Here is a 22,913-nt window from a genome sequence, read left to right on the forward strand (position 1 = left end):
CATCTTCAAAACTTACCCTATTTTAAAGTTTGGATTTCAAAAAAACAGTGTTTTTAATGTGTCTGTGTGAGTTACAGTCAAACACAAATTTGGGGTTTCAGAAATCTCAAATTTTGACTCAAAGGCCAACAAGATTTTATCTTAAACTGTAGAAAACAGGCATACACATACTCTCATTAAGGCAGCTTTCAAACTATAATCAGGAACACAAACCATTAAGACTAGACAAACAAAATTTAGGATAAACAACTTAACAGGTAAGTAAGTTTCTACTCCCTGGATAGAAGAGGAAGATGGCCCATTCTGTTCAATTTGCTGAGGACTCTAGGCCTATCACTGGCCTTGTGCTCTGTCAGGGTGGGAGTTACGGGCAAATCTGGGAAGACAAGGTGAAAGGAAATCCTGCTGGCAAACCACAAAGGGAGAACAGAGGGAACACTGGTAATCTGCTAAACATAAGCATTTCAATCCAGCAGCCTAATGCCACAAACCTTCCTCTGATGGCCCCTACACTCAAATGGAATTGATAACACTGGGAAGAGTTACTACAGCTATAGTTGCACCTGACAGAAAAACCTCTGGCTATATCATACACGCTACTCCTGGCTCAGAAGGAGAGGAACAGTAAAAGGATTCACTTCTAATAAGCAAAAAAAAATTTTTTTTTTTGAGATGGAGTCTCACTCTGTTGCCCAGGCTGGAGTGCAGTGATAAAATCACAGCTCATTACAGCTTCAACCTCCTGGGCTCAAGCAATCCTCCTGCTTCAGCCTCCCGAGTAGCTAGGACCACAGGTATGTGCCAGCACACTTGGTTAATTTTTATTTTTTGATAGAGATAGGGTCTTACTGGCCAGGCGTGGTGGCTCACGAGGTCAGGAGTTCGAGATCAGCCTGGCCAACATGGTGAAACCCTGTCTCTACTAAAAAAAAATATATAAAAAATTAGCCGAGCGTAGTGGCAGGCGCCTGTAATCTCAGCTACTCAGGAGGCTGAGGCAGGAGAACTGCTTGAATGCAGGAGGTGGAGGTTGCAGTGAGCTGAGACCGTGCCACTACACTCCAACCTGGGCAACAGAGTGAGATTCCGTCTCAAAAAAAAAAAAAAAAAAAAAAAAAAGAGAGAGAGAGAGATAGGGTCTTACTATGTTGCTCAGGCTGAAAAACTTAAAACCAAGGAGTTGACTTCTTTTTTTTGTAGGAGTAGGCTGGGCAAAGAGAAGTATAGCAGTTAGAAACACAAGATAAATTTATAATAATCATGTAATCCATGAGATCTTCCTAAGTACAATTATTAAAATGCCACATTAAAACTGAATGTGCACATTATGTTAAAAAATCTTACAAAAGAAATGCAGAAGATTAACCAATGTTAATATAATAATAAAGAATAGTGGCTGGGCACGGTGGCTCACGCCTGTAATCCCAGCACTTTGGGAGGCTGAGGCGGGCAGATCATGAGGTCAGGAGATCGAAACCATCCTGGCTAACACAGTGAAACGCCGTCTCTACTAAAAATACAAAAAATTAGCCAGGTGTGGTGGTGGGCACCTGTAGTCCCAGCTACTCGGGAGGCTGAGGCAGGAGAATGGCGTGGACCTGGGAGGTGGAGCTTGCAGTGAGCTGAGATGGCGCCACTGCACTCCAGCCTGGGCAACAGAGTGAGACTCTGTCTCAAAAAAAAATAAATTAAAAAAAAATAAATAATGAATGAATACGTTTTTGTTTTATGAGAATTTAAATTTCTCTATACAACATGATAAACTTTGGGGAGTTGTGGTATCAGGTGTAAAAGAAACATCAGTAACGGAGAACAAGAGACTATGGAATGCTTTAAGAAATCCACAATGTCATGCCAACCAGTGTTATATGATAAACACAAATTTATCATAAAGCCTGGCCTTAAATAGGTAAAAGGAGAACTGAGACCAGAAGGGAACCAAAAAGCAGCCAGGCGTGTTCACACAGGTTAGCAAGGAAAACCATTTAAAGGAAGCACACTCAGAAACACTCTGGCCTCTGGCTGAGTGTGTGTGTGACTGGGGTTTGCACAGTTCTGAGAACTAAAAACAGCACCCAGACTTTCTGGGCACAGGCACCATTCAGAATAGAAAGTGATTGTGTGTAGCAATTTGCATTCTCAGAGAAACTGTTTCACTTCAACTTCAGTTATTAGAATTATACATGAGTAGGTCAGAGTGACAGAAAGGTCTAAAACGAAGTCTCCCCACACCCTCATGATGTAAGGCTGCCTGCAAGAGTTAGGAGAGAGGAGAAAATTCCACAAACTCTCAGTGCTTAGTAGCGCCCATAAAAGAAGGCAAAGAGCCAGGAGTTGCATTTACCTTGACAACTGTGCTATTTCTTTCTAAAGTACTTTTAATTTAGGGGTGAGAGGAAGAAAAAAAAAATACCAGAAACATAATGAAAGTTTTCACATTCTTTCACAAGAAAAAGTAGAATTAAAGGGAAGAAGATGACAGAAAAAAATAGAAATTTATATGCATGCCTTAATTAATACCTGTAGGGAGGCAAATCTTGAGAATTATAACAGTCTATTATGACAGTGGGCCTTAACCAGGGACAAATTTTTGTGCCCCAGGGGACATTTAGCAATGTTTGGAGACATTTTTGGTTGTCACAACTAGGGGGAGATGCTACTGGCATCTAGTGGGTGAAGGATGCTTAGCAGCATCCTACAATTCCCAGGACAGCCTCCCACAGCAAAGAATATAGCCTGATATGTCACTAAGTGTGGCTGTGGGGAGGCCCAGTACTATGTTCACACATCTCTTGAATTTCAAAGGATTATATTATTGCTTTTTATGCAGTTTTATGTGAAACTGCTTCTCCAGAGCAAGCAGTTCCCAAAAATAGATTACATGGTACCATATATTCAAATCTAACCAAATAATCCTTTTAAGACTCAGTTACAATGATTACAAAAGGAAATGCCTTTTGTAAAAAAGTAAAGAAAAAAGTATTAATAAATATAATAACAGGATCCTTGGGAAATGCAATGCTTTTGGATCATATGCCAAGAATTATGACAGAGAGAGAGAGAGAATGAGAATATTCTTGGCTAGATGAAACAGATGATAAAATAAATTTTTCTTAGAGAAATAAAATATTGCAATGCTCTTCTATTTTCTTTATTAAATATAAGGAAAGAAAACTTAGACAAAAACTTTAACTGCAGAAACAAAAATCTACACATAAACCAAATCTACATACAGATAAGTCACTGAATATATATCTGAATGGAAAGAAAAGCTCATAGGTTGCTTTATTGGCAAAAATATTAACAAATCAAACCAAGTGAAAATTTACATTATTAGCACGTGAAATGTATTGTTCTTGAAGTTTTACAATGACCACTATGTTGAAATACCCCTGTAACAGGGTCTTGAATAAAACTAAGTTTTGCCTAGGTTACCAAAGTTGTATTAGGAAATCCTATTGGCATAATCTTCAAAATATATCAGGAATCTAACTAACTTTTTATTTTTTTACTACCTCCACTGCTACTACTCTGGTCTGAGCCAGGCAGGATCATCTCCTGTCTCCTTTTTACTCTCCTCTTTGCACATTTTGCCTCAGCCGTACCGGCCTCCTTGCTGTTCCTCAAGCAGGCTACTTGTGTTCCTGTCTTTCGGTCTTTGCACTGGCTGTTCTTTTACCTAAAATGCTCTTCCCTCAGCTGTCGTATTAGCCCACTTCCTCTCTTCCAAGTCCTTGCTCTGATATCATCATCTCAATGTGGCCTGCTTTGACCACCGTATTTACAAAAGCAAGCCCTTCTCTGGACACTCCCTAACCTTCTGACCACTCTAGTTTTTTCTGTGATACTTTTCACATTCTAGCCTACTATGTAGTTCATTTGTTTACTGAGTATTGCCTCCCTGAACTAGAATGTCAGCTCCATGAGGGCAGTGATTTTTGTCTGTTTTCTTCATTGATGTAGCTCCGGTTCCTAGGACAGTGCCTGCCACACAGTAGGCACTCAATAAATATCTTTTGGATGAATGTCTTAAGAAAAATACACCAACATTAAAAATTTTCAGTTAACTAAATGTGAGTATTCTATTCACCCATGTAAAAATGTGTGGATTTCAGCTTCTGAAATATAAAGAATATCAACACCGGGCACGGTGGCTCACGCCTGTAATCCCAGCACTTTGGGAGGCTGAGGTAAGAAAACTGCTTAAGCCCAGGAGTTCAAGAGCAGCCTGGGCAACAGGGTGAAACCGCGTCTCTACAAAAAAATACAAAAAAAATTTAGCCAGGTGTGGTGGCACACGCCTATAGTCCCAGCTACTCTGGAGGCTGAGGCATGAGAATTGCTTGAGCCCAGGAGGCAGAGGTTGCAGTGAGCCGAGATTGCGCCACTGCACTCCAGCCTGGGTGACAGGGCGAGACCCTGTCTCAAAAAAAACAAAAAACAAAAAAAAACAAACAAAAAGAGAATATCAACATTAACATGTGTTCTGTGTTGAGTGTGTCTCCTGACTGAACAATGGCAATTTTTGGGGTGGTTTCTTCTTACTAATTTGCAGTTTGAGAATTACTTCTTTTTCATTCCTTGGCATGTTTCTACGTGCTTCCTCTAAATTATTTAGCATGTACTTTAGAAATAATAAACTAATCTAATATACTCCAACGTAAGACTACTTTTGGGCCTTTGCACAAACTGTTCCTTCTGCCTGAAATGTCTTTTTGTCTCCATATAACTACCCCATGATTCAAGAACAAGCTCCAATGTGACCTCCCCCAGGAAATTTCTCTGACCTCATCTTTTAATGATACTTATCACCTTCTACCTTGCACAATAATTATTTGTCTGTCTAAAGGTGGCCACCAACAAATTCTCCCATCCTTGTATATATCTGGCACTCCATCAATCAAAACATGAATCTATGTTTCTTCCCCTTGAGCTCAGACTAGCCTTGTGACCTTTTTGTGAAGTATGTTTCAATTAATGAAATGCATAAGATGTGACACAGTGTCAGTTTGCTTCAGGAGGCCTAGCACCTTCCATTTTTGCTCTTTTGGAGCCCTAAGACACTGTCTTGCTGGAGATAGGGCCACGTGGAGAGAGAGAGACGTTTTGAATGAGAGACCGCAAAGAGCGCCCAGCCAGCTCCCAGCTGTTCTAGTCACTTCAGTTGAGATGCCAGAAAAATGAGTGAAGCCTATGTGGAAACTAGCCACGCTATGTCACCAACATCCTGTGAAACAGAATTGAGCAGTCCCTATCAAGCTCTGCCCAAACTGCAGAATTGTGAGCAAGTAAGCAGCAGTTATTGATTGAAGTCACTATGTTTTGGCATGTGTTGATCTGCTGCAGTAGGTAAGAGATACCGAGCCTTATCTCCCTACTGAGATCATAATACTTTTAGGGCTCCAAGCACAGTAATCTGTATAAAGTAGGCACTCAAATATTTGTTAAATAAATAAATCAGAAGGTAAATTAAAAGGTGAGGTCAAATTATCTACTTTTGGATATTAATTAGGTTTAGGTTGTCACATCAAATACCAGTTAATCAAAAGCTGACTATATTATTGAAAGTATTACAGTAGAATATATTGTCAATCATTGTTTATTATATGATGTTGATATAATTATCTTTCGAGAATAATTCATTCAAAATAAAATTGCCTCGAGCAAAACAGTTCTTAACATAATGCTATTACATGAACACATTTTAGGTTTTTAAATTATCATTTTTTTCTTGTATACAGTTTAGAATATATACAAAGAGATATATTTTACTCTCTACATATGAACTTTCTTACATTAATTAATGCAAAATAACTGTACAGCAAGCTACTACAGTTGACAATTTCCCGCCTTTTACCTTTCCACACTTTTATTTCTCTTTGGATAACTGAAGAATACTTTTTTTTTTTTTTGAGACGGAGTCTCGCTCCGTCACCCAGGATGGAGTGCAGTGGCACAATCTCGGCTCACTGCAACCTGTGCCTTCTGGGTTCAAGCGATTCTCCTGCCTCAGCCTCCCAAGGAGCTGGGACTACAGGCATGTGCCCGGCTAATTTTTGTATTTTTAGTAGAGATGGGGTTTCACCATGTTGGCCAGGCTGGTCTTGAACTCCTGACCTCAGGTGATCCACCCGCCTTGGCCTCCCAAAGTGCTGGGATTATAGGCATAAGTCACCGGGCTTGGCCAGAATACTTTTTCATAAAGGTGGACCCATTGAGATGCTCGGTGTTGAGTTCTGATAATAACAATATCATTTTCTTAACACATCTGAAAAGGATGAGTGAGATATCTTACAACTAATTTACACTAATGTGTATTTTGTATATTTCTCCAGTGATTTTCATTTGCTATTAAAATATTTTACTAGATGGTTTTGGAATTGCTTATGTTTTCCCTCAGCTTTTAACTACAAGGATTTCTGTGAAAATTTCCCAAACATTATAGACACTTTAATTAAACTCTACTTAATTTTCTTAATCATTTAAAGTATTAAATACATCGAAGAAACCAGGCCTTTAATAATACATCTTGAGGGAAGGAACACTATATCTGTGCATGCTGGAGGTTAGAGAAAGGCCAGTGACAAAATATCAGAGCTTAAAAGTGTAGCCCAGGGTCAAAGAAACCTCAGGGGCTCCCTAGTGATTCTGGGCCTTGGGAAAAGCTAAGGATCAGGAGGAAGGCCTACTGGTCTCATTTCTTGCCTCCTTCTATGTTTGGCTTGACACCGTTAAAGAACCAGGAACTGAGAGTTCTCATTAACCCGACACTGGGATGAAATAGGCAGAAAGACTGAATAATGATAATACTGGTATTCCAAGCATAAAATCATATTACATGTATAATTATGATTTCATACTATATTTAAAAACTATCTGCAAAAAAATACAATGCTGACTATTCTGCATTGCAATATTATGAAAATATGTTATGATTAACTTTTACTATATAAACCAAATTCTAATTTTCCCCCCAATTAACTCAGTATAGGATATTGTTTGGTTTTTCCTATTTATTGGATTTTTCACTTCTCTCTCACACACAATGGCAAAAGAGAAATAATACAATTTTAGACTGCATGAACACTTTAGTAAAAATAAATAAATTGAAATTATAGTGTTCCTAGTAAGAATTAGTACAATGACTTCCCAAATACAAAGCAGTTAAACACATTTTTACTTAGAAGTAAAATTAAGATGTTCTTTATGACAATATTAAAGAAGAATTCTTGATTATCATTGTTATATCAGTATTTCTTCACAAACATTAAAGTTAGTGATAACAAATGACTTACCTTCACATCCCTGTGAATTATGTTATTATCATGGCAGTAGCGTAGAGCTTCCAGTATCTGTCTCATATAATGGCTGTAAAAAACAAAAGAAATCTAAAAACTGTAAACAATTTTTATTTTAAAACTTAATATACAGTGCTCCTAGTTTATAACTCCCACTCTCATATTAGCTGTCCATGGACACATTTTATTTGAGCAGACAAGACTGGTGTAAAGTGAAGCTTAATAATGAAAATGTTGGCAGATTCAAAAGTTTATGGGCTTCATGAAGAAATAGTATGCTCTATATTTTCTAAGCTATCTAAGTCAAAAGAATTACACACAGTTCATAAGTAAATTTGCTTTGCAAACTAAAAATTCAAGCTTAAAACATGACAATTTTTTTCACCAATACTCAGGTAATTCTACTTAAACTGGACTGCTGTTATGTAAACAGTGCTCAGGGCTGCCCCAAGGATTCAGACTCAAGCGGTGGGAGCCTTTGATCTGCCAGCAAATAATAAGATGCTCTCCATCTTACTTCTATTTAGCTGTGAGGACAAATGAGGGAAGAACCGCCCTTACTGGACAATTTCTTTTTGTAACAAAATCAAGTTTTAGTTGGGGCTCCCTTGAACAAAGTGGAGTTAATTCTAGACACATGTCCTAGAAAGCCTGACTCCTTACATGGCCAGCTGAGGAGCCCTCATGGAGCACAGGTGAAGAACAAAGAAGAAATCAGCATTTTAAAGAACAGGAATTAAAAAATGGTAATGGGGTTAACTAGCAACCATGTGTGACAAGAGTAATTGATTCAGTACCACTTTAGAACCTCCTTCTCCTATTTCTAAAGTTCTTCTATAATTGCCCTATTACTCTTTCTCTGAGTATCTGTTTTATTTTCTGTATTTTATTCCCTCCACATTTGTCTTTCTCTTTTCTTCCTATCCCCCTTCTTTTCTCATTTTTTCCCTTTTCCTTCCCAACCAGCATGACAGAAATGCAATAGACTTAACACTGTTCATTTTATAATATTTATAGAATTTTGTTTTGTTTCCAGATCTTATATTTCTGATACAAGTGACCTTGAACACGTGTATGTGACTCAGGACAAAAAAAAAAATCCCTATCCTGGCTTTACAATTAAAAGACATTTCCATCAAGTTCCCTCTTTGGCATGATACCATTTAATCAAGCTCACAGGAATATTCCTCTAGTTAGCATATGCATTATTTCATGTATTACAATTAATTGGAAGGGTTCCATTTTAAAAATGAAAGGTAGGAGAAAAAAACAAAAACAAAAACAAACCCAAGCCTTGTTCCTGTACTAATCACAGGCTCCTTACAACGGGGCTTTAAGCCAGAGAGCTAGGCTCATGTAATCATTAGCTCTGATGTTTTAGTTTATCTTACTTTGCAAATGCACATATAAGGGGTTGTGCTCATATACTCTTTGCTTGGGCCATTGTAGCCTGTAATTAAGTTTTGTTTATTTTTTATTTTTATTTTTTGAGATGGAGTTTCCCTCTTGTCTCCTAGGCTGGAGTGCAATAGTGGGATCTCGGCTCACTGCAACCTCTGCCTCCTGGGTTCAAGCGATTTTCCCGCCTCAGCCTCCCAATTAGCTGGGATTACAGACATGCGCCACCATGCCTGGCTAGTTTTTGTATTTTGAGTAGAGACAGGGTTTCACCATGTTGGCCAGGATGGTCTCAAACTCCTGACCTCAAGTGATCAGCCTGCCTCAGCCTCCCAAAGTGCTGGGATTACAGGCATGAGCCACCACGCCTGGCCATAAGTTTTGTTTAAATGAGGGGTTAACTTGGTGTTGTGGCCCATTACTGGTTCAAATCAGGCTTTGGAGGATCTGTAACCCCTTGAAATGGCTAAGAGACTATACCTGTCCAAGTGCTTTGTAAACTCTAAACCATGCTACAAAGGTTAAGACATTATTATTACAATATTATTATTGTTAAGTTCAATCAAAGATTTAGGAACAGCTTATTTGTCCATCTAGATGTCAACATGGAAATACTGGGTAAATTTAAATTAGTTAAAGTGGACATAGCTTGTACCTACAGAATGAACTATTTTGGATACAAAGCACTGAGACAGCCACCTAAATTATCTTTAACCTAAAGAAAATTCCTATCTCAAAGTCTCATAACACAAAACCAAACTCAATGAATGAGGCTTTTTTCATTTGCATATGAGAACACTCAATTATTTGACCCAAACGTATGTACACAGCAGAATCTTTGCAGTGTGTGTGGAGACAGTAGAACTGTTTTTCTCCCCAAGTTATAACAGAACTGAACTATCTTTCTCCACCCTCCCAGTCATGATCCTGTGAGGCAATGCACGTCAAAGTGTGCAAGCAGAATAAAACAAGAACTAAAATCTGCCCACATGTTCTAGGAAGTTGCTGACTAAACTTTTAATCAAAAAACTTTACTTCATGAAGCATCATAGGGACCTGTGCTTTCAGAGAAACTCAGCAATATATTTGTTTATCTTTATCTTTCCTAAGGATCAGCAAGATAATAACTCCATGGAAGGAAAGAACTGGCCAGCAATGCATTTACTGCCTTTGGAAGGAGGCATTTCAGGGGTGCAGCATGGTAGAAGAGAGGTGATTCAGTCTGCTATTCTTGTCAATGCAGGTGAAAAGCCTAATGCTATTCGCTAGGCAGAAGAGACCTTATCTCTGAAATGCCATTAACAGGATATCTCTGGCTAAGGATTACTATGGTAAGTAGAACACGGGATCTCTGAGGCACAGATGGCTTCCTGGAGAATGTCATGGAGCTATCCAAATCTCTGGGGTGTAAAATGAAGATATTTGCAATGCTCCCCTTTGTGTGTGGAAACCCACAAACCCCAGTATAAACCTCATCTATTCTGGGCCAGAGGTGCATTTCTGAGGCAGTAAGAAGTGACGTGGGGGGCTGCCCTTCCCTTCTCTGCTTCACTTGAGCCTTCTGACTGCCTGTATCCTTGAGATTATTTAGTAAAGCTTGGTACTAGTTAAGAAGATCTCTGAGAGTTTGATTTGATAATCTGATCTTGTGTGTTAGCTCACTCCACAACTCATCACCCCTGAAAGGATGGAGGTAATAACTAATTGGGTTGCACTAAGGACTGAACACAGTTTTATTTTATGCCATGCTTTGCTGCTCCTCTTGAAGCTCAGCCAGTTGGAGAAAAACAACATTATCAATTTGATCACTTGGTGTCTCAGAGTCTTCTTGCAGTCAGTCTCACTAGAATACTGATACAAGCTGAATTTCCTAACAATAAATCACAGAATCAGAGAGGACGAAGAAAAATTAGAAGTCGTCTGTCATTAAACCAACGGAAGAATCTACAAGCCCTTGTAGCATGGTCATTGATCCTCTGCAATAGCAAACACACATAATAATACTTTCTGAGTCCCCGCCTACTTTTTTTATTGTTCAGAGGAAGAACCTTTAATAAACTGCCTCCAAACCTCTCACTTTGCAATGTCATCTACTGGTCCCAATGCTACTCTTTTCTGGTCCACTCTGGAAAGTTCCTTTCACCATTTTAACAGCTTATACAGGTGGCTTTAAAAATCAATAGGCTTTCATTTTGATGTGTATAAACATCTACCTTTTCTATAAATCTCAAGATTAGGAGAGCCCACAAGTCATGTCATTGTATGACATCATCTCTTCACACTACCATCCTGCCCATCCTGACACGTAGCCCAGTGGCAGAGATAGGCTTGAAGTTAAGGAAAAGCAATAAAGATGACTGGGGACCAGAGTAAAAGTGGTACTGGTTTCACATCAATCCTGTCAGCATACCTGCCAGGTATCCCAGTGTTATTGTGGTTCAAGAAGGAAAAAATCCCCTTCTTCCATTGAGTTTCACTAGTATTGACTATTTTTGGTATGAAAGAATGCTTTAAAATTTTGAGGGACAAGAAAGAATAAAAATTTAAAATTGTAATAACTCAAAATAATAGAAGATGGGATTTAAAAAAACCCTGGAATGTGCTTTAGAGAACATGGCACAAAAGAAAAGAGAATATTTAGCTTTAGTTCTACCACGTATAGATCAGAAGCCTAAAGAACACACATAAACTTTCATTTGCTCCTTCGCCCTAGCCCCAGCAGTACAAAAACACAGCGACCACACATTGAGCATATTCTTTATTTTGTGCTATAGCCATGGCTGCTCCATCCCTGAGACTAGGTCCCTTGCTCTTCAGCCAGAAGGAGTCAGGGCAATGAGTTTGAAGACATTCAAGTCAAGCTGAGCTCAAAGCTGTATTAAGGTGGTCTCCAAGTTGTTTCCAGCTATGTTTGTCTAAGATGCTATAATTATAAAAGAAATGGTAAGACAGAGGAAATCATTTAATATAACTGTTTTTCAAATGATAGAAAGCTTTCATAAATCCTAGGCTAGGAATGATAGTTCATGCCTACAATCCAAGCACTTTGGGAGGTTGAGGCATGCAGATCACTTGAGGTCAGGAGTTCAAGATCAGCCTGGCCAACATGGTGAAACCCCATCTCTATTAAAAGAAATACAAAAATTAGCCGGGCATGGTGGCGCATCCTGTAATCCCAGCTACTTGGGAGGCTGAGGCAGGAGAATCACTTGAACCCGGGAGGCAGAGGTTGCAGTAAGCTGAGATCGTGCCACTGCACTCCAGCCTGGGCGACAGAGTGAGACTCCGTCCCCCGCCGCACCCCCCCCCCCCAAAAAAAACTTAATATGTTTGTGAGTTCGAACTCTTCAACATATTATGGCTGGTGACTAAGGAGGGATGCTATATTCCATGTATTAAAAAGGCAACCTACAGGAGTGGGTAATTATGATATGATTGAATGTAACCAAAACAGAAAGCTGTGTTGCTCTAAATGTATAAGCAAGTGGCCCAGCACATGCATGGCTCCTGTGATTTTTCATATTTACTTCTTTTTTTTTTTTTTTTTTTGAGATGGAGTCTTGCTCTGTCGCCCAGGCTGGAGTGCAATGGCGCAATCTCGGCTCACTGCAAGCTCCGCCTCCCGGGTTCATGCCATTCTCCTGCCTCAGCCTCCCGAGTAGCTGGGACTACAGGCGCCCGCCACCATGCCCGGCTAATTTTTGTATTTTTAGTAGAGACGGGGTTTCACTGTGTTAGCCAGGATGGTCTTGATCTCCTGACCTCGTGATCTACCCGCCTCGGCCTCCCAGAGTGCTGGGATTACAGGCGTGAGCCACCGCGCCCGGCCCATATTTCCTTCTTATTTTGAGTCATTAGGTCTTTACAAACAACTTCTCCACTTAGAACAACAGCTGCCATTTGATTGGTAGGTCTCACACTGGCCTGAAGCAAATATATTTTTAAAAATGGTGCTTTTATTTCTCTTCCTTTTACTGTTCTTTACTTTTCCTTAATTATTGTGAGATAATTTGATATCACTAAAAGGCAAAATGAAGAACTAATGAGGCAGATTTGCCAAAACAAAAATAAAAAAACCCAAGTAGAATTCTACATGGTTCCTGAGCTATTAGATTCCCGCTTCTTGTACAAAAATCATCAGAAATGGGAAAGACAGCAGTACTGAAAATGTAAGCCTGTATTATAAACCCATGTTTTCATTTTATTTATTTATTTTTTTGAGACTGAGTTTCGCTCTTGTTGCCCAAGCTGGAGTGCAATGGCACAATCTCGGCTCACTGCAACCTCCACTCTGTCGCCAGGCTGGAGTGCAGTGGCGCGATCTCGGCTCACTGCAACCTCCACCTCCTGGGTTCAAGCGATTCTCCTGCGTCAGCCTCCCGAGTAGCTGGGACTACAGGCGCATGCCACCACGCCCAGCTAATTTTTGTATTTTTAGTAGAGAAGGGGTTTCACCATGTTGGCCAGGATGATCTCGATCTCTTGACCTTGTGATCTGTCTGCCTTGGCCTCCCAAAGTGCTGGGATTACAGGCGTGAGCCACCGCACCTGGCCCCTATAAACCCATGTTAATAGATAAACTCATTGTTCGGTATTTTGCATTTCCAGTGACTATCGGTTCTACTAACACATACTAAAACAGAGATGTTCCTTGTAGCAAAGAGCAGCAGCATGCTCTTTATCAGTTTGTCATGTGATGTCTTTGTCATTTTCTTTTTTATTTTCAACTTGACCTCTGGTGATTAGATATACACTACATACCTGGCTACAGCTTCACTGTACACAAAACCAGCGTCAGCTCGCTTTACGATTTCAAAACACAGATCTGCTCCATCCATACTGTAAAAAAATGTGAAAAAGAACATAAGAAAAGAGGAAATTCCAGAAAGACAACACTGAAAGTGAATACATTGTAACTAAGTTATTAGTTGATTTACTGCTAAGGATTATGTTATGTAAATCTCCTTTCTTTCAATGAAATATAGACATAAATTATAAAGGGCATGACAGTCATCTTCACATTGAAAATCTGCAGGGAAAGAAACAGGAAGAGTAGGCTAACAGTAATATCAAATAACATGAGTATATAAAATTGACTAATTTTTCTTTAGGTTTTCACAAAAAGAAGCATCAGAAAACAGCAATGCTAGGGTTGTGTGCATATTTTTAAGTCAAATTCCAAAAACATTCAGTTATGTAGCATAAAAGGATTTAAAAAAAATCTTGCTATTGTTATTACCACTAAATGGAAAATTCAGGCTATATACTGTGGAAGGAAAAAACAATGACTTATATATAAAATAAAATTTATTTTTGTTTACACTGCCATTCCCAAAGTTCATCGCTACAAACATATTGTAACACATAGATGTGTTGGTAACACAATGTCACGATATTGTCTTAGAACTTACAGTGGCTTTCTATTTCTTACTAGATAAGTAAGGCCTCTTGTTGTCTTGGCCACACCTTGCCTCTTCTACCTACCTTGTCCACTGATGTTTCAAGAAAATCTTTCTCTCTAGGCAGAACGGTCTTATTATCACTCCCTGAGTACACCATTTTCTTTTTTACTTTTGTATATATTGCTTTTCATTTTCAAAACCTACCTTAATTCAAGGTTTCATTCCAATCCTACCTTCCCTGGAAGCCCCCTCAATGATTACCAGCCATATTAATGCCTTCCTTTGCTTTTCATTCTATAACAACTCTATATGGTCCATAACATTTAGCACATACAAACACCTCCCCCTCCCCCCACATATACCTATATATGTATACATGAATTTTGCCATATTATACATATTAATGAAACTATTCAAATATTAATAGCTAACATTTTCATAATGCTTTAAGGCTTATAACATATTTTTAAATCCAGTATCTCATTCATTCATTCCTTCATTCAGTAGTTCAGTTTCCCAATATACCTGCTGCAGATATTATAGTGAGGAAATAGAAACTTCTGGAAGGGAAAGTAAAGGAACTAACATACTTCCTATTCATGAGGCATCATAGGAAGCAGTCCTTGTTATGCCTCCCTTCATACTTATAACCACCCCATGAGGTCAGCATCATTTTCAAATAATTTGTCTAAGTAAGTGGACAAGTATGTGATAGGGACAAGATCGAAATCCCTGTCTAGCTATGTCCTGTGCTCTTCCCATTGATTATAGCTATACCTACTGGGTGTGCAAGGAACAAATGCACATCTTTAAGCCCTACAACAGTTCCATGATAGTGTAAAGTCCTAAAGAACAAGAAAAAATATATTTATACTTTCAATGTACCCCTACCTAATAGTCAGCAGAAGACTGAGCACACTGTAGACACCTAATGAACAGTTGATTCTATTATTTGATTCTTGGTGTGGTTTTATATAAATGAATGAAAATACTTTCACATTTATACAGGCTCTAAAAACTTTACCAAGTTTCCATTTCACACCTAAGGAACATTTTCCAATGTCAAATAGGATTCTTCTCCAAAATAATGTTTATAGTGGCCTAGTCTACTATAAACATTACTACAATGATCTAGTCTGCTCCCTAGTATGGCAGCACTCATTTTCCACCATCAGAAATAAAGCCTGGATGAACGTGATCATGCATCTTGGTGAGCAACTCTGATTATCTGTATGGTAAAATTCCTACAAGCTGAGTTGCTAGGACAAGGGGTATATACAATAACATTTCTTTTTTGAGACGGAGTCTTGCTCTGTCGCCCAGGCTGGAGTGCAGTGGTGCATCTCGGCTCACTGTGAGCTCCACCTCCTGGGTTCACGCTATTCTCCTGCCCCAGCCTCCCGAGTAGCTGGGACTACAGGCGCCCGCCACCACGCCCGGCTAATTTTTTGTATTTTTTTTTAGTAGAGACGGGGTTTCACCGTGTTAGCCAGGATAGTCTCGATCTCCTGACCTCATGATCTGCCCGCCTTGGCCTCCCAAAGTGCTGGGATTACAGGCATGAGCCACTGCGCCCGGCCTACAATAACACTTTTGATACATACACAAGACCAGAAACAGTTTAACAATTTATACTCCCACTACCATGTGTGAATGTGTCCCTTGCTCTACTAGGATAATGATTATTTTTTTTCCATCTTTGCCAATTAGATAAGAGGAAAAAAGTCATTCATGATCGCTTTAATTTGCATTTCCTTGATTACTACAGAGAGTAAATATTTTTAATTTCTTTGTCCTGTGGGGAGAAAAGAAATGCCATTTAAAAAACTGGCTGTAGTTTAAGCTGGTTAGTTGATCTATGAGGACTAAAAAACATCTCATAGTGAAGGAATCAGTTTTGCTTAGGTGTTTTCCTTTGTAATTGTGATATATGAGGGTAAGCACGATTCAACTTAGATGAGAGAGGGGTTAGGAAAAGGAGGGACCCAGAAGGGACGAGGGAAAAGACGGAGCCTGGGGAGGAGGCAGCAAAGTGGTGAGAGGTATAAAGACTAAGGAGGGAACCAGTCAGTGAGAAATACTTGGAAATTATTTACTGCCCTGTGCTATAATTATCAGCATGGATCAATCCATTTTGTCTGGTCATATCTGAAATACTGGTACTTGAAATGACAATCTCTACACATGTGCATACACACATGGGGGTATTTTTAGGTTTCTACTTTCTTCCACTGACTTGCCTATTCTTGCATCAAGTTACCATTTAAAATACTGTAGGGTCGGACGCAGTGGCTCACACCTGTAATCTCAGCGCTTTGGGAGGCCGAGGCGGGCGGATAGTTTGAGGCCAGGAGTTCGAGACCAGCCTGGCCAACATGGCGAAACCCTGTCTCTTACTAAAAAAATACAAAAAAATTAGCCAGGCATGGTGGCCTGCGCCTGTAGTCCTAGCTACTCTGAAGGCTGAGGCAGGAGAATCACTTGAACCTGGGAAGCAGAGGTTGCAGTGAGCTGAGATTGCACCACTGCACTCCAGCTGACAGAGCGAGACTCCATCTCAAAACAAAAACAAAAACATGGACAGACAAAATAAAATACTGTAGTAGCAGATTTTAATATTTGGCAAAAAATCTCATTATTCTTCACCAATTTTTTTTTTTTTTTTTGAGACAGACTCTTGCTCTGTCACTCAGGCTGGAGTGCAGTGGCGCCATCTCAGCTCACTGCAACCTCTGCTTCCCAGGTTCAAGTGAGTCTCCTGCCTCAGCCTCTCAAGTAGCTGGGACTACAGGTGCTGGCCACCATGCCCAGCTAATTTTTGTATTTTTTTGTAGAGACAGGATGTCACCGTGTTGGCCAGGCTGGTCTCGAACTCCTGACCTCAAGTGACCTGCTCGCCTCGGCCTCCCAAAGTGCTGGGATTACAGGCACAAGCCACCGCAACTGGCCTTCACCAACATTTTCTTATGATTTTTTTCTTCCCAGTTGACCTTTAAAATCATTTTGTCAAATTATAAAAAATCTTTGTATTTTGATTCAGATGGTAAATGTATCCATTAACTTCTAGACATTAACATTTTCTAATATTCTCATCAATGAACATGATATGTCTCTCCACTTCCTTTCATGTCTCTAAGATATAGTTTTACGATTTTCTTTATATTGGTTTAAAGTATTTATTATTAGTTTTTTTCCCTATACATGTTATATTTTAGTTGCTATTATAAATGGGATCTTTCAGCCATTATATATTTTTTTAATTCAGTGCTTCATAACCACAGATATCAAACAAAACCACCTGTGCGACTTAGTAAATATACAGGCACATTCTTTGAAGGGTTACTCTGAAAGAGAGGCATCACTGTGAAAATATTTTTCTATTATTAAAGCTATTTGATTATTTATAATATTAATTGATATTAAAGTAAAAGAAGCAATCCACTAATTTTAAATTTCATGAGATATAGAAATGAAAACTAAAAATACTGTTATTTATGCAAATTTTATTCAAAGAAATTTAAAATACACATATTCATAATACACACCATCCTGATATCCTAACCTTGAACCTTTTGAACAAAGTTGATGACTCAATTCTTTGATAAACTTTATTTGATAATATAATGATTCTACAAACTGACAAGGCATCTTTTATTGCTTTTCTCTTTGGCTTCCCATCTTGGGGTGCTTCTGGGGCTGTCAAGAACCCCCAAAGAACACACTGTGAATTTTCCTAGTTGGCTCCATTCTGAGGGAATGAAAGGAGAGGGAGAAGAAACCCTCCTATGGAAGAGTATGGGGGAGGTGGACTTCTATACTGTATGCAGAGAGAAATTAAGGGCAGTTTAGTCTGAATTGTGAAAAGTAATGGGATTATGAATGAGCTTAGCTGTCTCTCCTTTTCATCCATTTGAATTTTTAAAATTTATAATAAACAAGCATTATTTATATAATTAAGAAATTATCCAAAACCAAACTCATCAAACAAAACAGATCACAGGTCTTGAGGCACAAGGTATTACTGGCTGCACATTGAGGGAGATCAGAATATGCCACTCCAAAATATGCTGCTTTGGCAACAGGATTATCTGGAGTTGAAGGCACAAAATCATGTGCTATGATTTCACAGCAATGTCAAATTGCTATAACAGTTTCTAAATGTTTACTCTCAATTTCTGTACGTATCTCATGGCAGACTGGTGACAGATTGGTACTTATCTGCAAATATCCTTGAAGAACACTGTTGTACAGACCAAATCTGGATTTTTCCAACCAGCATTTTTTTTGATGACAAAAACGCCAACTACAAAAACTGTATGAAATGTTTAAAATTATTTATTTATTTTTTAAATGGAGACAGGGTCTCGTTTTGTCACCTAGAGCTGGACTGCAGGGGCACAATCATGGCTCACTGCAGCCTGGAATGCCTGGGCTCAGGTGATCCTCCCGCCTCAGCCTCTGAAGTAGCTGGGACTACAGGCATGCACCACCACACCTGGCTAATTTTTTTATTTTTAATTTTTGTAGGGACAGGATCTGGCTATGTTGCCCAGCCTGGTCTGGAATTCCTGGGCTCAAACGATCCTTTTGCTTGGGCCTCTCATCTTAAAGTGCTGGGATTACAGGTATGAGCCATTGTGCCCAGTCAAACAAAAAGTTTTTGTTAAAGCTTGTGAGAATTAACAGTATAGTGAGTGAAAAACTAGTCCTGAGAACAGAGAAAGGATTACAGCTCAAAGAGGTGAACAAGAGCTGCTTCTGCCCTAGGGGAAGAATGTGGGTTTTGGAAAGGAGGGGCACTTTTAGGAACTCTAGAGAGGTAGGAGGGGGTGGGGTGGTCAGATGGAGAATGACAGGGTCCAGTTGCTTTTGCACCAGGGTGATCTAAGAGGTTAAGGCTCTGATGAAACAGCCTTTGCTCCTGGCTGGGACCATAGAGCTGCACTATGAAAAATGGGGTACAGAATATATTCTGGTATGTCATGTTGGTAGCACAGAAAAACCTCAATGCTGGTTGGGCATGGTGGTGGCTCAGGCCTGTAATCCCAGCACTTTGGGAGGCTGAGGCAGGCAGATTGCTTGAGCACAAAAGTTCAAGACCAGCCTGGGCAAAAGAGTGAGATGCCGTCTCTACAAAAAATTAAAAAAATTAGCTGGGTGTGGTGGTACACACCTGTGGTCCCAGCTACTCAAGAGGCTGAGGTGGGAGGATCGCTTGAGCCGAGGAGATTGAGGTTGCAGTGAGCCATGACTCTGTCAGTGCACTCCAGCCTGGGCAACAGAGCAAGATCCCATCCCCTCCCACCAAAAAACAAAACAAAACAAAACAAAACAAAACAAACCCAAAAACCTCAATGCTTACCATGGAGACAAAAGCTCAGTCTAAAAACTTCTGCAAGAAACAAGCACTCAGAGTATGTTTCCTAACCACAAAGTAGTTATGTTAGAAATAAATTAACAAAATAACTAGAAAACCCTAAATGCTTGGAAATTGAGAAATCATGCTAAATAGCCAATTAATCAAATGAGAAATCATCATAATGAAAATTAGAACTTTTTTTTTTTTTTTTCCAAGACAGGGTCTTGCTCTGTTGCCCAGGCTGGAGTGCAATGGCATGATCTTGGCTCACTGTAGCATCTGCCTCCCAGGGTCAAGTTATTCTTCTGCGTCAGCCTCCCAAGTAGCTGGGATTACAGGCGCACACTTCACGTCCAGCTAATTTCTGTATTTTTAGTAGAGATAGGGTTTTTCTGTGTTGGCCAGACTGGTCTTGAGTTCCTGGCCTCAAGTGATCCCCTCTGCCTCGGCCTCCCAAAGTGCTGGGATTACAGGCGTGAGCCACCATGCCCAGCAGAACATATTCCTAACAATGATAATGAAAAGAGTACTATCAAAACTTGTACAGGATTGGTACATTACATTTCAAGATCAGGGTTTTGCCATTAATAGACCCACAAATATAGAAAAATGGCTGAAAGGAGGAGGGGTATAGGTCCAATCTTACAGGTTAAGAAGCTGGTGATCCATGTTACATACACAACTCGGCACTGGAGAAACCTTGCTTAAAGTAGGTAATCTACTATTGATAGAAAAATACACCAATACAACTTTCTGAAGGGCAATTTTATAATGTGTGACAAAAACCTTAAACACGTATATGTCCTTCGGCTCAATTATTTCCTTCCAAGGGAAATAATTAGGAATATTGGTCAAGTTTTAATGACAAGGGTTTATCACAGCTATTTATAATAGGGAGAAATTAGAAACAACCTAAATTCCCAACAGAATGGTTACATGAATTGTGGTAACTAGAGTAGAATATTATATTGCCATTAAATGATGTTACAGACATATATTTATTGACATCTAATGTTCATAATACATTAACATGTATAAACATATCATGCATATTTATGTATAAGTAGATGCAGTGTGAAGGCTTTGGTATTAAAATGAGGTGTTAAAGACTGGGTAGTATCGTATTTGAAATTTTTTGTTTTCTTCTTTTTACCTTTACTTTTAAAAAAATGAATAGGCACTATACTTTTGTCATAGGAAATCAGTTCTGTTAAAAAAAAAGCAGAATGCAGATGAAATGATACTTACAAAGTAGTTTGTATCCATAAACTTGTTTTAAAACTTTAATTAGAAATTTAATAGAAATATTGTGAATGCTGACTTAAAATATTACAAAATATGAAAAGTTACCAAGTCAGTGACATCTCATCATGAGACATGTTTTAAAAAACAGCAAATTAAACCCAATGAAGGTAGAAGGAAATAATAAGCAGAAATTAATGAAGTAAAAAGACAAAACAGAGAAAAAGCAAAGCAACAAATAGATTCTTTGAAATGATTAATAAAGGCCAGGTGCAGTGGCTCATGCCTATAATCCCAGCACTTTGGGAGGCCGAGGTGAGAGGCTCACTTGAGGCCAGGAGTTTGATATCAGCCTGGGCAACACAGTGAGACTCCTTCTCTACCAAAAATTTAAAAATTAGCTGGGCATGGTAGCACATGCCTGTAGTCCCAGATACTCCGGAGGCAGAGGTGGAAGGCTTGATTGAATCCATGAGTTTGAGGCTGCAGTGAGCTATAATCGCACCACTGCACTCCAATCTGAGCTATGGAGCAAGACCTCATCTCTAAAAAAGTAAATAAATAAATTTTAAAGCAATTAATAAATCTAGAAAATTCCTAACATTTGGAAACTACACAATATATTTTTATTACATATATCTCAGAATAAATCATTAGAAAATATTTTAAACTGAATAATAATAACAGTAAACACATCAAAACTTGTGAAATGTAGGTAAAGCAGTACTTAGAGGGAAATTTACTGCTATAAATGTACATATTAGAAGAGAAAGGCTGGCCAAGTGCAGTGCCTCACACCTGTAATCCCAGCACTCTGGGAGGCTGAGGTGGGAGGATCACTTGAGCCCAGGAGTTTGAGACCAGCCTGGGCAATACAGTGAGACCCCCATCTCTTCAAATAATAATAATAAAAAAATTAGCTGGGCATGGTGGGGCCTGTTGTCTCAGCTACTCAGGAGGCTGAGACGGCCAAATTGCTTGAGCCTGGAAGGTCAAGGCTGGAGTGAGCCATGACTGCACCACTATACTCCAACCTGGACAACATAGTGAGACCCTGGCTCAAAAAAAGAGAAAGGCTAAACATTTAAGAACTAAACATCTACCTGTATAAGTTACATAAAGATCATCAAATTAAATTCAAAGAAATTAGATGAAAGGAAATAGAAGCAGAAATTAATGAAATGGAAGACAAACATATTCAAGAAATTAACAAAGCTAAAAGTTGTTCCCTATGAAATGATGAATCTCTGGCAAGACTGATAACAAAAAGAAAAGAGAAAAGACACATATAGCACCCAGTATTAAGAATGAAGGAGATATCATTTCATATGCTGCAGAAATAAAAGATGATACTGAAACTTTATGTCACAAATTTAAAAATGTATATGAAACCGACAAATTCTCAGAAAAATAAAGCTCACCAAAATTAACAAAAAGAATTAGAAAACCTGAATAATCCTTTGCTGATTCAAGAAATTGAATCAGTAATTTAATCTTCTGAGACAGAAAACTCTAGGCCTAGATGCCATTTCTGACAAGTTTTTTTTTTTTTTTTTTTTTTTTGAGATGGAGTCTCGCTCTGTCGCCAGGCAGGAGTGCAGTGGTGCCATCTCGGCTCACTGCAACCTCCGCCTCCCGGGTTCAAGAGATTCTCCTGCCTCAGCCTCCTGAATAGCTGGGACTACAGGCGTGCACCACCACACCCAGCTAATTTTTGTATTTTTAGTAGAGATGGGGTTTCACCATGTTGGCCAGGATGGTCTTGATTTCTTCACCTCGTGATCTGCCTGCCTCGGCCTCCCAAAGTGCTAGGATTACAGGCGTTAGCCACTGCGCCCAGCCCATTTCTGACAAGTTCTACTGAACATTCTAAGGAGAAATAAAATGAATAAAAAGCAGGAATAGTTTCCAACTCACTTTATGAAAATAGTTTAATCCATATACTAAAACCTACTATGGACAGTATGAGATAATTAAAAGACAACCTCACTAAAGAACATAGATGCAAGTAACCTAAACAAAAGTTTAACAACCCAAATCAGGCAATATATAAGAATTACACCAGGTCCAAATTGGGTTTACCCGAGGAATGCAAAACTTTTAACATTTGGAATTAATATAATTGTGTACACTGATAGATTAAAGATGAAAGATTATGTGATCATGTCAATAAATGTCGAAACACTTAAAACTGTGTATTTGTGATTAAAAAAC

General features: G+C 39.0%; 1 protein-coding gene across 8 annotated transcripts in view; it reads right to left on the minus strand.

Annotated features, from left to right (window-relative positions):
* Nucleotides 1-22,913, minus strand: part of CASK (calcium/calmodulin dependent serine protein kinase) — a 400,547-nt gene that overhangs the window by 213,078 nt on the left and 164,556 nt on the right. For all 8 annotated transcript variants that reach the window (XM_054470905.1, XM_054470901.1, XM_063660449.1 and 5 more), the window contains exons 4-5: nucleotides 13,458-13,535; nucleotides 7,296-7,368 (exon numbers count right to left, since the gene is read on the minus strand). In XM_054470905.1, coding sequence (XP_054326880.1) covers nucleotides 7,296-7,368; nucleotides 13,458-13,535 — 151 coding nt within the window. The remainder of the gene's footprint in view (nucleotides 1-7,295; nucleotides 7,369-13,457; nucleotides 13,536-22,913) is intronic.

This window comes from Pongo pygmaeus, chromosome X (assembly GCF_028885625.2).
Source record: "Pongo pygmaeus isolate AG05252 chromosome X, NHGRI_mPonPyg2-v2.0_pri, whole genome shotgun sequence".
Classification (NCBI taxonomy): domain Eukaryota; kingdom Metazoa; phylum Chordata; class Mammalia; order Primates; family Hominidae; genus Pongo; species Pongo pygmaeus.